At 32.9% G+C, this 14539-nt stretch overlaps 2 protein-coding genes across 3 annotated transcripts; one reads left to right on the top strand and one right to left on the bottom strand.

Moving 5' to 3' along the window:
• The first annotated feature begins 5801 nt into the window (after positions 1-5801).
• LOC146945842 (uncharacterized) lies at positions 5802-6773 on the top strand. Its single transcript, XM_085744147.1, has one exon. It carries the CDS (start codon positions 5904-5906, stop codon positions 6564-6566), a length of 663 nt encoding a protein of 220 aa, XP_085600273.1. The 5' UTR covers positions 5802-5903; the 3' UTR covers positions 6567-6773.
• Positions 6774-10410: 3637 nt separating this feature from the next.
• LOC146945843 (Translation initiation factor SUI1 family protein) lies at positions 10411-14115 on the bottom strand. 2 transcript variants are annotated; one of them, XM_085744149.1, is made up of 7 exons: positions 13828-14115; positions 13637-13735; positions 12694-12743; positions 12506-12587; positions 11499-11566; positions 11330-11413; positions 10411-10695 (listed from the first exon to the last, which is right to left on the bottom strand). In XM_085744149.1, exons 1-7 carry the CDS (start codon positions 13976-13978, stop codon positions 10639-10641), a joined length of 591 nt encoding a protein of 196 aa, XP_085600275.1. In that variant the 5' UTR covers positions 13979-14115; the 3' UTR covers positions 10411-10638. The 2 variants fall into 2 exon arrangements, with proteins under 2 accessions (XP_085600275.1, XP_085600274.1); XM_085744148.1 differs by having other exon boundaries at positions 12694-12746.
• Positions 14116-14539: the final 424 nt, after the last annotated feature.

Here is a 14539-nt window from a genome sequence, read left to right on the forward strand (position 1 = left end):
CTCCGGATACCGTATCCTAGAAGTATCAGAATTAATTATTTTAATTTAAAATATATATTATATCGGATACTTATAAGATACTCGACGGATACACACAGATACTTATAAGATATTTCACAGAGACGTATCCAAAAAAATAAAGTGTATAAAAATGAGATTGTGTTGTGAAAATTTAAGATACGAATCACATTATTTTTTGATTAACAAATTAAATATTATGATTTTGATGGATGAAAGTAACGAGAGAGGGAAGATTTAATCAATCAATATTAAACAAACTTTGTTTTGAGTTCTTTTATTGATACATTTGTTGATATCCTAACATATGAATGAAAATAGAATATGATTATACAAAAACTTTACATTTTTTATTTTGATCAGATGTATTTTATTTTATTTTTTGTAAATTGTGACTTTTATGATTATATAGTATGAGTAATCAATGTTTTTTTAAGTATTACACGCATATAAGTTTTAATATTAATATTTTGTTAACGTATCTTAGCCGTATCGTATCCTAAATTTTAAAATTTTCGCGTATCCGCGTACCCGTATCGTATTGTACCCGTATCGTACTACGTATCCGGGCTTCATAGAAAAATGCTTGTAGAAAAATATTTAATCAAATTGAAAATTGGAACCACGTTTTTGAAACAGTGAATCATATCAAATCATAAGATTACGAATAACAACTTAATAGCTTCAAATATGTCATAATAATAATGTTCAATTCAATAATTGAGAGCTAGAAAATGTGGGGGAAGAAATGTACACCACCAGCCTCACAAAACAAAATACGCAAATGTTAACTTGTGCCCTCAAGGGCACATTTTAAGGAACTTATTATAGAAATATATGTATCAAAAGTTGTGATGTCAACTTCTAAAAAGTTAAAATATTATATATTTCAATGCAAAATTGCTCTTTTTGAGTTTCTTAACATGTGCCCTTAGGGCACAAGTTAACATGACCCAAAAAAATAAAAAGCCATACATCATAAGTCAAAGTTAGGAAAGATCAGTTATAAAGCACGAACACCTTTAGGACTAGGCGTGTTGCGGTGTCTGACACACGTCAGTGTCCGATACTCTTATGATACTCGTATGATACGTGTCGGACAACCAAAACCGATGTTCAAAATAAAATTCTTTTTTCTATACTTTGATGCTCCAAAACCTATACAACACTCATATGAGCCGTATCGGACAACTCAGTCAAAAGTCTGAAACATTTGTGATTCCCAACATCCTTGTGTCATTTCTTTGTGGTGGGTGTTGTTGCACATATTAGGCCTTTACGGGGTTCTCATTCTTATCGCGGTTGGTTGCAGTTCTTATTCATAGTGCACTATTCACTCTTGAAATTTTTCAGAGCAACATCTATGAATTTCTTTCTAGTGTTGGGTACGCATGAATTCACGTGGAATTCGTAAGAACTGCCGAACCACACGTTTCAAAGAAGGAATAACGGTGCTTAGTTGAAGAAAAATGTTTAAACAATAGAAAATTAATAAATAAACGGCGAAATGGATAAAGACACCGCTAGCTATTTATTTATTAATTGCTACACAAGCTGAGTGTTCTCAAACCTATACAGGTCTCAATCTATTTGCTTGGTTTTATAGACAGCTTTCTTATATAGTTCTCTAAAATCTTCCGATGTGGGACTTAGCCTTTTTTCTCATTCAACAGCTTTGTCCATTTATGCTACTAGCTGCCTGTCAACTTTGATGTTTTGATGTTTTTTTTTCTTTCTTTTGGATGTGTAAATATTTTTAACATTGGTATTGCGAATCGAAGCGTACCGAAAGCTGTATACCCCTATACGTACCGAATTCTTCACACGTCGCGTACCGCGAACCCGTACCCGTACCGCCTACCAACGCAAATTGCAAATTGTGTGACTATGTCCGAGACAATAAACACTTCATCATGTTTATTCCAAAGGAGTATTTCTTTAGACTTTTGATCCTTTTCTTCTTGGTCATCCATTTCGAGCGCTACTAGGATCTCATCCTTCAAAACATTATCAACTTTGTTTGTTGTTAGGAAGAACATTTTTGTTGCTATGTTTTGAAGTGATTCCCTTCAAGTCGAAACAGTTTGTACTAGTCAAGAATAGTTAAACCTGAGTTAGTAATTTTTTTGGTGGACATGTCAGAAAAGAAATGTCTTAAAATTGATGAAACCAAAGTTAAAATCCTTCAAAAGTATTGCAGCCACCGATGAGGTTATTGGACTGAGTCGTTGACTAGATTGCTCTTTTAAAGACGTTTTATAGAACTACCGAAAATTTTGCAAGCAAACTATTATTCACAACGTCCCTAGGATAAAACAACTCAACTACACCCTCAAATATGTTGCTTAAATATGGTATTATGATCACTCTAATACGGTCCTAGGACCACTCTTAAACGGAAGGGATAATGGTTACTAAGACAACTCCAATTATTGAAAGGACAATGATATTGTGACCACTTTAAATATCAAAAGGACACATTTATCAAAAGAGACAAAAAAACCCACTCTAAGTATCAAAGAGACAATGATATTATGATGAATTTTGCTCTTCACCCAGCAAATTTCGCTCGCGCCCTGCAGCCATGCCCAAAATGCCCCCGCGGCAGTTAACTTGCGCAAGCGTAAATTAATGCGCAAGTTAAGTTACGTGGCGCAAGTTAAGTGGCGCAAGGCTACTTTTTTTAATTTATTTACTATTTTCAAATTATGTTATTAACTATTTTCAAATTATGTTATTAACTTTATTCTAAATTAATTTATTAACTTTATTGGAAATTAATTGCTACTTTTTTTTAATTTATTTACTATTTTCAAAATTATGTTATTAAATTTATTCTAAATTAATTTATTAACTTTATTCTAAATTATTTTGTTTACATTAATCTAAATTATTGATTCGATATTATTCTTTAAATAAATACAAATATAAATAAAGGTAAATACAAAATTAGAAACTAAAAGCAAATATAAAATAAATGAACAAAATTGAGGCATATAATAATATCTCATTTTATTAATAATTCATACAATAATTTTGAACTTATTCACTAAATCTACTTATTTTATCCTTCTTGGGGTAAAAAGTGAACAATCTTCGTGGGGTAAAAAGTGAACAATCTTCGTGGGGTAAAATAGTGAGCAACCTTCTTGGGGAAAATACATCATCAATCCTTGGACTAAATTTAAATCTGGTTTTTTTTACCACAATAAGTTCTTTTTACCCACGGTAAAAAGTTTCTGCGGTTAAAAAAGCAGGTTTAAAATTATCACAAGAGTCGATCACTTCCCCAAGTCGGCTACTCACTACTTTACCCCGACGAAAATTGATCACTTTTTACCCCAAAGAGAATATTGAAAAAAAAAAAGAAAGAAGAGAAATAGAGGGAGAGAGTGAGGAGGGGGAGAAAGTAATATAGTGTGAGGAATTAGGGAAGTATGGAGAGGTATTTATAGGTAGAAATGAGAGCCTAGGTTGTAACTACCATAAATGTGGTAAAAAAAATGTGTAAATGTTGTAAAAAACGTGTAGATTGAAGGTTGAAAATGTGACCACCGTCCACAAAAACGTGTGTTCTTGAGGACAGACCACCGGCCAACGTGCGTGAATTAACTCGCGCATAGGCCAGTGGTGGGTGACTTAAGTCACGCATTGATTACAACGTGCGTTAGTTAAGTCACGCTGCGTGACTTAACTAACGCAAGGGTATATTCGGAAGGCTTGCAGGGCGCGAGCAAAATGTGTAGGGTGAAGTGCAAATTTCTATTATGATAACTTTAAATATCAAAATAACATAACACACTCTAATATCAAAATGAAATAACTAGCAGATATGTGTAAACTAAACGATGCAAGACTTCATAATATTTCAAGTCACACTACTATACTCTACTATCCAATTTTGATCTCTATAAATTTTATTTTATTTTCAATTCACACGCTATTGTGTTCCAACAACACATAAATTAATCGTTAAAAGATAAGTATGATGAGTCAGACTTAAGACAATGATATATCTAGTTAAGTTCTAAGGAGAAACACTTGTGTGGACCAGGACCAAGAATTTTGGTTTGGTCACACACACAAGTTTTTTTCTTCTCTCTCTTCTCTTCTCTCTTCTCCATTTTCTCTCTCTTCTCTCTTATCTTTTTTCTCTTTGTGTGACCAAAGACCACTTGTGTGGATCAGGACCACAGAAGATTTTCTCTCCTAAATGGTATCATTACATGCATACAAAAAGTCCAAATCAATCGTTTAGTCTACAGTATTGCAAATTAACAATATTCAATTAACATTGTTGCAGTCAGGTTTGACGTCGGCAAGGAAATCACGACGAAATTAACAATGCTCAAAATCACCATCCCTTTATAATTTTTTTTTACTAATAGATAGCTACAATGTGGTCCATAAATTAGTTTAAAATTATAAATATATAATGATATGGTGGCTATTCAGGTGAATATGTTTGATTAAAAAACATAGTAAAATAATGTTAAAACCACAGGCTGGTTGAAATATGGTCCATTAACTAAAATTATATATGTATTGATTTCAAATCTTTAATATTTATTTACCTAAAGAAACAAATGAAGATGATTCATCGAATGCTAATTAGGCACATAATGGACCCACCAACCGTCCACCCTACAATTTTGTCATGCATCACAATCGATTATAGTCCCAATTTCTCACTTAATTCATTTCTTTGATTTGTATATAGGGTGTTTGATCAAAATCAAACAATTTATAGTTATAGTTAAACTATGTATGTATGTTGACTAAATCGAATAGTTGAGATGTGAGTTGTTTGATTTTGATCAAACAACCTCCCATCCATGATTGTAAAAAATACAATTGTGTTAAATTTAGATCATGTGTCACATTCTTTTGGCGATTAGTTTTTCTTTTTAAATTATGTCACCTTGATTGGTGTTCCTAGATAAACTCAATTTGAAGATCTAACCAAGTGTTTGGTTTTTCTTATAATCATTGTTTGGATGATAAATTTGGTTTGGATGATATATTTATGATTTTTAATCAAGGACTCTAACTTATTGACACCCAAATAATGAACTTTTTTTTTGGAGAGAAATAATGAACTTGTTAGATTTGTTGTTTTATAGCTATAATAATTCAAAACTTTTAATGGCTTAATTTAAGTGTTGAATTTTTTTTTTTGGTTACAATTTAAGTGTTGAATATGAAAATGGTATTTTAATTTAGTTTAGATGTTACTATAATTTAGTCCAAATGCGACTCTTTTGTGGAATATACCATTTAATTACACTTTTTGGAATTATAAAAATCATAGTACCAAATCAATGTTGGCCAACATCAACGAAAGAAAATTTGATTGGTTCTAGTAAACTCTATCTATAAATATGATTGTGACTCAAATTTGTATCAATCCCATTAAATCTCGATTCTTCGTGGCAACAACCATGACCACAATTGAAAATTTTCACACAACTCTATTTAATTTGTTTATTTTTTGTAGTAGCATAACATCAATCAATAAGTTAACACATGACACAATGATGAGTTCACTTCATACATTACACCAACGTTACGTTATTAAAATGTTCCTTATCACGTCACGTTAATAATGCTACGGTAATAAATTACTATAAAAAGAAAAAACATGCACTTGTTCAACCCCTCCCTCCTTACGTTTGATCAAAAAGAAACAGCTTATAATAAAATAAGCAAAACGTTAACGTCATTTTAAACCCCACTTCACAAACATTTTTTATATATAAAGAAAAAAACTTACAACATTAACCAAACATCACCATTAATTTCTCAGTTACAGAGAAAAACCTTATCTGAACCAAAGAAAATTTATATTAAATTTGTCTTTGAATACAAGTTATTTTTTTATCACTATGGGTGAAGAAGATTCTGTATCAATATATGATATAATTGTAAGTTGGTTTACTCCTTCGTGTATATTCTTAATCGTTAACCTTGTCATAGGTACCATAGCTATTACTTCTCATTTTGCCACTAAAAAAAAACGGCAACTCGACTCGCCGCCGCAACTTGTCCGTTCATCGTCGTTTCTTGGACGAGTCACATCCTTTGGACTCAGTTGCTGTAAATTTGAACCAGCATCAGCAGCAGCAACAATAACAACGCCTGAAGAAACCCAGGTCGAACTGGTTCAGAACCAAGACTTGACCCGAGTCAACAGGACAGTATCATCTACCCTGTTGGACCGGGTCAAGTCAATCGACCTGGGCCTCAATAAAACAGAAATGAATGGAGACCCAGGTGATTCTACACCGTTGATCCGAGCTCCGTCCTTGTTAGAACGGCTGATGTCGGGGAATTTTCGTCGATTAGATTCGGTAAAGGTGGTGGAGAAGGAGAAGAAACCTGAATCAGAACTGGAACTCAAACCTGAAAGGAAGTTTGTGAGAGGAAGGGCAGAAGAGGAAGAAGTTGATGCAAAGGCTGATGATTTTATAAAAAGGTTTAAGCAACAACTTAGGTTGGAAAGGCTTGATTCTATTTTACGTTATAGAGACATACTTCATCGAAACTGAAGAGAATAACATTCAAGAGAGAAAAAAGAAGAAGAACAAGAAGAAGAAGATGGTGTCTTTAGTAAAAGATGTTATATATGGTTTGTTGTTTGTAAAGATGTTATATGTTGCCAGGTTTTAATTAGTTTAGTGTTATTGAAATACTGTTTAGTTTTGGAACTGATTATGATTCATTATATCATACAATTAGTTTAGTAATTTCATTCATCCTTGTTTTGTTCACATCCCAAAAATAAATTTAAGAGGTAATTGGAACAAACAGATATACAAGTGAGTACTGAGTTGAATAAACTCGTCTGAATATATGATGACCTACGTGTCAGCTTACAAGTCAAAGCATAAGGAGCATCATATGCCGTCTTGGTTGGGAATATTCGAGAAACATTTGTGGGGACCATGACCAAGAATTTTGGTTTGGTTTTTCTCCTTCTCTCTCTTCTCTTCTTTCTTCTACATGTTCTCTCTCTTCTCTCTTCTCTCTTTGTGTGTGACCAAACCAAAATTCTTGGTCTTGGTCCACACAAGATTTTCTCGGAATATTCAGTCCAAAGGAATTAGGATGTGTAGAAAAATATTTGTACCATCACAATCCAAAAATAAATATCACAGAGAGATGTTTGTTTCATATATTCCAAATTTATTGCACAAATGTGAGATTGAAAATCCTTCATTTCTACCATTGTTTTAAAGTTTTCATAAATTATTTATACGAGTGTGTTTGTTTTAAATTATTTGAGAATAAAATGATAAAAATATGTGTTCTTATGTTTTTGTAACAAGTTTATTTAATTTTTTTTTTGTTAAGGTATATGTACTTTTTATTCCTGAGAATATAATTAACAATGATTTTCCACTTTATATTCTCACGTTAAAGGGTGAGAATCTTTTATTCCCTTGACAATAAGAATGTAATGTCCTGCAAACACAATTTAGTTGGTAGCTACAAGGACAATATTATGTAGAGGTTAAAGTTCGATTATGAACTCTCCACATTTAAAATGTGTGAGCTTTAATCATTTGTCTACTTGACCAAAAAAGAAAAAGATGTAATCACCTATAATTTCTCACTTTCACATTATTTTAACTTCTTTAAAAAAAACTTAAATGTTTTATTTTAAATTTTAATTAAATATATTTTAAAAATATTTCCGGAAAATTACATTACTTACCAAACACTTTAATATGAATAATTCATTCCTCTGGGTTAACACTCCGGTTCCCAAGGGAAAAGGATAATGATAACCGAAATTTGATCAATCAGGTGAGTAAAATCTAACCAATAATTATTTCACCCAATAATCGAACTCAGGCTCTTCTAAAAATAATGTTCTGAGGAATAATAATATTCCAAGGATTCTAAAATCAATCCTTAAAATCAATCACACCCACACCCTTAGATACATATCATTTAATTATACTTTAGGAGGCAAACTGTTGGAACAACACTTTTGGCTTAAAGAAAGTCTGTAGACATAAATCTGGAGATTATACGGTTTTTCGAATTTTAAATTGTTTTTCTATATTCTCGGATGCTTGTACATCGGGACCCATATTCACACTCAATAATATATCATGGGTTCAAATAACACATCTGTTTGGCTTAACGCCAAGAATAGTTTGTGCTCAAGGAAGTTGATGACGTGGTCATTGCGTGAAGTGAGAAAAAAAAAATGAAAAAGATTCTTATGAAAATATAGGAATGTGGCTAGTGGAAGCTTGTGTAGTGATTTTAGTAATTATAGATAGATAGATTGTGGCAGATAGGACTCATGCTTTGTTAATTGGAAAAATGTTCCTACGTCAAAGATTCTAGAAAACACCACAAAAATAACCTCATCGGCAATTTTAACTGACGGTAGTTAACTGCCGATGGAAATTGGGATTAAGTTTGTCATTTCATGATGTTTCTTAACTTTGTTTGCAGCAATTTTCTGTTAATTGTAGACATAAATCAATCGTCAATCAATACAACTACATTTTACTACAATTTATCCCTTCTTAATTTAGTTGACTTTGCTTTCTAATATTTTTTGGGTGAAAAAAAAACTCAGTGATAGACTACTTTCCTCAACACAATCGACTAAAGAAAAAGGGATCATTGTTGTTGAGTAATACTAATCCATCATTTGACTAAAATAAATTCAATTCGCAGTCAATAATAATAGATTACACTATAGTATGGTGAGTAACTATCTCACTGAGATTCAAGACGATATCAGTGCAAGTGCTATGTGAAAGGTTTTTGCTAAGTATGGACGCATTCAAGCAGTAGTTATCCCGACAAAGAGAAAAAAATGCAGATGCAGATTCGATTTTCCTAGATTTAGAGGTTAGAGATCTAAGATTGTTTACGGTCAAACTAGATAGTATAATAATTTGAGCCAAGAAAATCAGCTTTAAGTTACCATGGTTTCAGAAAATTGGGTACGGTGGGATAGAAAATTAAAGTAATCGGAAGAGTTTTGAAGTGTACGTTAAGAATGGCGAAAAGAATGCAGATGAAGAGAAAAATAATTCATTCAGAAAGCAAGGGAGGGAAATCATATGTTACGATTGCAAAAGAATCTCTAAACAAAACATGGAGAGTAGAATGAATGCAAAGAAGAGTCAGGTGTTCGCTCATTCAACAAAATGTATGTCGGCAAGCTCTTGTGGGTTAGCGTGTTGAAGAGAACGTCCTAGTTCAAGTTCTTGTAGAAGACACAATTGATTGTGCTCAGGATATGAGTTGATGAGGAAGATGACATAACACATTTGGAATGCAAAGGGACACAATCGTGGCTGTAAATCACATTGAGACTACAGATAATCTTCGACCAAAAAAAAAGACTACAGATGATCTGTTATTTGTTGCAACCTTGCTAGTTATCATTAGTCCTGGCTTGGCCATCTACGATATCACATTGACTCGTAGATTTTGAGCATTATTTAAGTTTTGTAACCATTGTCAGAGTCCTCGTGTTCAGCCAGTTCAGGGGATCATTGTGGTAGCAACTGTTCACGTTTTCCAGATTATTTGGCATATAAAAAATGAGTTATTTCACTAAAATAAAAAGTACATAATGTATCGATTTATTTCTCTCATTTATCCATTTAATCTCTCTAGTTGGGAAACTTTCTAAAGAGACCATGATTTCTTTACTCATGAATCATCCATCCTTATAATTTTCTCAGTTGATATTTCATCCTAGAATAGATCCTCCCACTAGAAGGATTGATTGGACTCCTCTATCCCAGAATTGGTTGAAATGCAAGACAGATGATCCCAGAATTGGTTAAAAGGGTTGATTGGATTCCTCTTTCTCTCTTGTGTGGGTTTGGCCTTTGTCCCCCCACTTTGTTTTTGATTATTTATCTTGAATATTATTCATAAGGTGTGATGCAAATGATTGGTAGAGTTTATAGTGCCAACCTAATTAGGACCATTCTCCCTATAGTGATGTCTTTACATACCTTAGTTAATATAAATGCAGAGACAGCCTCATCAGCATACGATATCTCAGTTCAAAACTAATTATAAATGAAACAGCTTAAAAAATTGACTTAATGAAAGACCTGTAATAAATTCTGGTTCTATGTTCAAACCTAGATGCCAGAATACTCTAAAAATGCAGATTAATTATGAAAGCCGAAAACATTTTCTATTTCTAGTCTCATTTTTTAATTATGAAAATGTTACATTGTTTTCAAACTGTTTCATGTGTTCAAATGTTAACACAGGAAACAGTAAAAACAACATTTTCAAGTTGGCATTTTATCCATGTAGAACTTTTCTTCACACAAAACTCTTAAGCACCCTTAACTAACTTAAAAGATTAATAAATGCTATTATGCTAGTACAATATTGAAGCAAATAAACCTTTTTCATTTTTTGCCTCTATACGCACACAGTGCATTGAACATAATTTAACTGAAAATACACATAGGACCATGCCCTAATATATGTTTAATGGCTAAAAGTAGTGTTCAAACATTAAATACCAAGTTTATCAGCCATTCCTTTCAAAATCCAGCAAAATAGCTGATTCTTTTCTAGCCACCAGTCCAAAGTTTTTTTTATAAATAGTCAAAATCAAGCAGCTGGAACCTTTTTCCCATCTTCTATAAAGAAAATTGCTCTTTCTGGAACCTGAAGAAGGAAGATAGATTTCCAAATCACATAAAAGTTCTCTAGTCTTGGGATAAAAACACAATTTTCATTTATAAAGAACCTGTGGCATGATGCATAATATAAAGAGAGCTAGGAAATTAACCTCAACCTGCTGAAGACTGCTAGCTTCTCATATCAATTAGAAATAGACCATGGAAGATAGAACACAACCTCACCACCTCTTAGTTATAGATCTATATTTTTCTAGGTTTACTACTAACTAGATTATACTTGTATCTTGTCTACGCTAGTGTTTTAAACAGCGGTCATTCTCCTAGGCAGATTTTGAACAAGCCTTTATTTTTTGTAATTGTGATGGACAACACTGCTCTACGCATAAGCATTGGATGTGTTTCTTGTGGTGGGTAATATTTTTAATGATTATTTTTGTAATCATAATGTTTTTAATGGCTCCTTTCAGCACTTATATCCTAGGTTAATGAAGTGTTTCATAAATCCCTTAGGCTGGTGTCAAAGACAGATTGCCTATTTAAATAACATGTTTTTGTAGATGAAATTTTATAACCCAAATAAAAATCCACCAGTATCTCTTCCACAAATGAATATGCAAATTAGAACAGAAATTGTATTACTGAAAAAGAATAACACTCACGTCAGGCCATGTATCTGTAATGAATTCCACGACGTCATAAGATATATCCCCTTGTACATCAATTTGCTCTTTCTCAGTTGGGCCCTGACACCAATAAAAGAAATAGTATAAGTGATTATATCCAACTATTAAGCAACTATGCATGTCCATTACGTAGAAGCCAATAAACCTTGACAACGGAGGCTCCTGTAGCAAACTTTTTCCCGAGTTTCTTTGAAGCATCACTGAGCTTGACGCCTGAAATGCAATAAAAGTGTCGAGTTAAATACCAATGACGTTTATGTAATGATAACTCAAAGCTATCGTTGCTGCATTATAAAAACCTATGGACAAATGTACTCCAAAATTAAAGCCACATACGTAACGGACAGGTGGTTGTTTCCCGGTACGCATTGGGTACTTATGGATACGTATCCGGTACGTTCCAAAAATATTATTCAACAAGGAAAAAAAACTAAATATTTAAATATGGGAACATGAGGATGCCGTTTGGGTATGTACAAACCTGTACCCCCAGCCCAATAAATGTGAAAACATTGTATAAAAAAAATAAAACAGGTTTTCCGCCCCATTCTTCTGTCGATAATGTTGATACTTTTGTGTAAAATAAATGTCGATACTTTCTTTATTACCTTATGGATTCTTTTCCTACTTCCTACCATACAAATACCCAGTTTTTTGCTATGTAAATATCCCCTCCCCTAATTTCAGTTTCAAGTGACAGAGTAGCAATTCAGTACCAATTCTAGTTTCTTATTCAGGTAATTCAAGTTCTTTTTCCTCAAAAATCTAATTTCTTATTTATATTACCATAGCCTAGTTTTTTTGGAAAACCCCGTACTCCAACATATCTAGAATTGTGCAATGTAGAGAAAGAGATACAATAAAAAAATGGAATGAGATTAGTGGCTGATATTTGGTAGAACCTCGTATAATCTATTTCATTGCATCAAATACCTTGATCCTCCCTCATCCCAAATAAAAAAATAAATATCAATTGCTAAATATGGGATGAAAACACTTAGTGTTAACAATCTCTTATCATTCCATTTCATTTCAAAACACTGGAAATTTTTTTATTTCTTTCAATCCTCCGGTTTCATTCTATTCTACATATAATCATTAAATATCCAAAAAAAAAAAAAAAAAAGTAAGAGAAAGAAAAATACAACTCACCGAAAAGTTCCAAGCCTTTCACGGTGGTGATAGATTTTCGTTTGTTACGTACGACCTTCTCAATAATAACCTCTTGCTTGTCCTGAAAAGAAAACATTGCATCTGATCACATCAATCAAATGATGGTAATTGTAATCGTAAACATTTAATATCAAATGAAGATTGCATTCAAGAATTCCAAAACATACCTTTTTCTTTACCTTCCCACCTGGAAGACGCTTGACCTCTTCTGGCTTCCCTGCTAAAATATCAAAATAGGGAATTGAATAATAACCAATAGGCAAGCAACACGTTACAATAATAAAAAGAAAAGGAGGGAAACAGCATTCAGGTCACAACCACAAAAAAAGAAATCAGAAATGCTATTTGAAAATCAATTTGAGACAACAAAATTTGACAACTTTTCAAATGGTTAACACAGTTCAATAAGTTGTTAATAGGTATATAAAGATTGGATAACTGCTTAACCATCTACTGAACTTAATTAACCATAAATTTAAACACTAGTAACCACAACTCCATGCATTCCAACTACTTGTAGGTTTGAAAACTTGAAATCAAGGTTAATCACATTTCATTGGTCATTAACCCTCGGGTTAACAGGGGAAAGAGACCTGGCAATCCAGAGTTCGGTCGGTCGGTAAGTAAAGTATGACCAATGATTCAATCTTGAGTTCTCTCAAACAATTTTTCCTTAATTAGGTTTCTTAAAAATCGTGGTTGGGCCTAACACAACCCCACAAAACCGGATTGTGTGGTGAGGATTGCCCCCACTTATAAACACATTGTCAGGCCATGTCCTATCCGATGTGATACTCTTAACAAGGTTAATCACGTTTAAATTTGTGGCTAATAAAGCTCAGTAAATAATTCATAAGTTGGGACACCTTATATACTTATCAACCAAATAAAACACTTTATCAACCAAGCATATGAACTGCTTTAACCATTTAAAAAGTTATCGAATTATATCGTCTCAAATTGATGTTCAAATAACATTTCAGAAGCAAACAAAATCCAATGCAAAACAAAAACTCAAAATCATGGTTACACTCACAAATTAAGTCACAAATTAACAAAACCATTCTTCATCATCAACATTCAATTACAAAATAAAAATAAAAAACAAACCTGATGAAGCAGCACCAGCACTAGCACTAGAAGCAGCAGAAGAAATACCAGTTCCTTGTAACTTATCAGCGACTTTACCAACTTCTTTCTCATTCACCTCTACAAAAAAACAATAATTAATTAATTAATAGAATAAATCACAATAAAAAAAAGGATCAATCAAATTAAGAAGAATAAGAATAAGATGATACCGTTAAGAAGATTAGGGTATAAATCAGGTACGTTTTGGATCAACCAGGGTTTACATTTCTCAAAATCGGATCCGCCGAATTCGCAATATTCAGGAGGTAAACTGCATACTTGGCAGTATAATACACGAACCGGTTGGGGTTTCTCTGCCATTGTTATTATGCAGTGATATGTTAACTTGTTTTGGCTTTTGAGAATGGAGGAGAGAATAAAAACGATTCCTTTTCGAAACGCTGGTTTTTTAAGAAAGACGGTGTCGTTAGAAGATGGTTGGATTTTGAGGAATTGTGTCAATACGATGTCGTTTTGGCTAGACCAAATAATATTTTGTTTTTGGCTTAAATAAGAAAAACGTCCCTGTAAGTTCGCGTGTTTTTGGTTTTAGTCCCTGTAAGTTTTTTTGTTGCGAAACAACCCTTGTATTTTCATAACTTTTTGAAATTCGTCCCTGCCGTCACCATCCGTTAAAAAAACGCACATGTGGCTAACGGAGGCTGACGTGGCGACCTGTGACATGGCGAAATTGGTTGATGTGTCCATCCATGTGGCCAGTCACCAAGTTTCAGGGACCAAATCCAAAAACGAAAATTACGAGAGGGACCAAATCCAAAAACGAAAATTACGAGAGGGACTAAATCCAAAAAAGATGGTAATCACGAAAAATTCAAATTAAAAACCAATTTCTCTTCCATCTTCTTCCTCATTCCTCACTTC

Source organism: Medicago sativa, chromosome 2, assembly GCF_051527215.1.
Source record: "Medicago sativa cultivar Bolivia chromosome 2, Bolivia_mono, whole genome shotgun sequence".
NCBI lineage: Eukaryota > Viridiplantae > Streptophyta > Magnoliopsida > Fabales > Fabaceae > Medicago > Medicago sativa.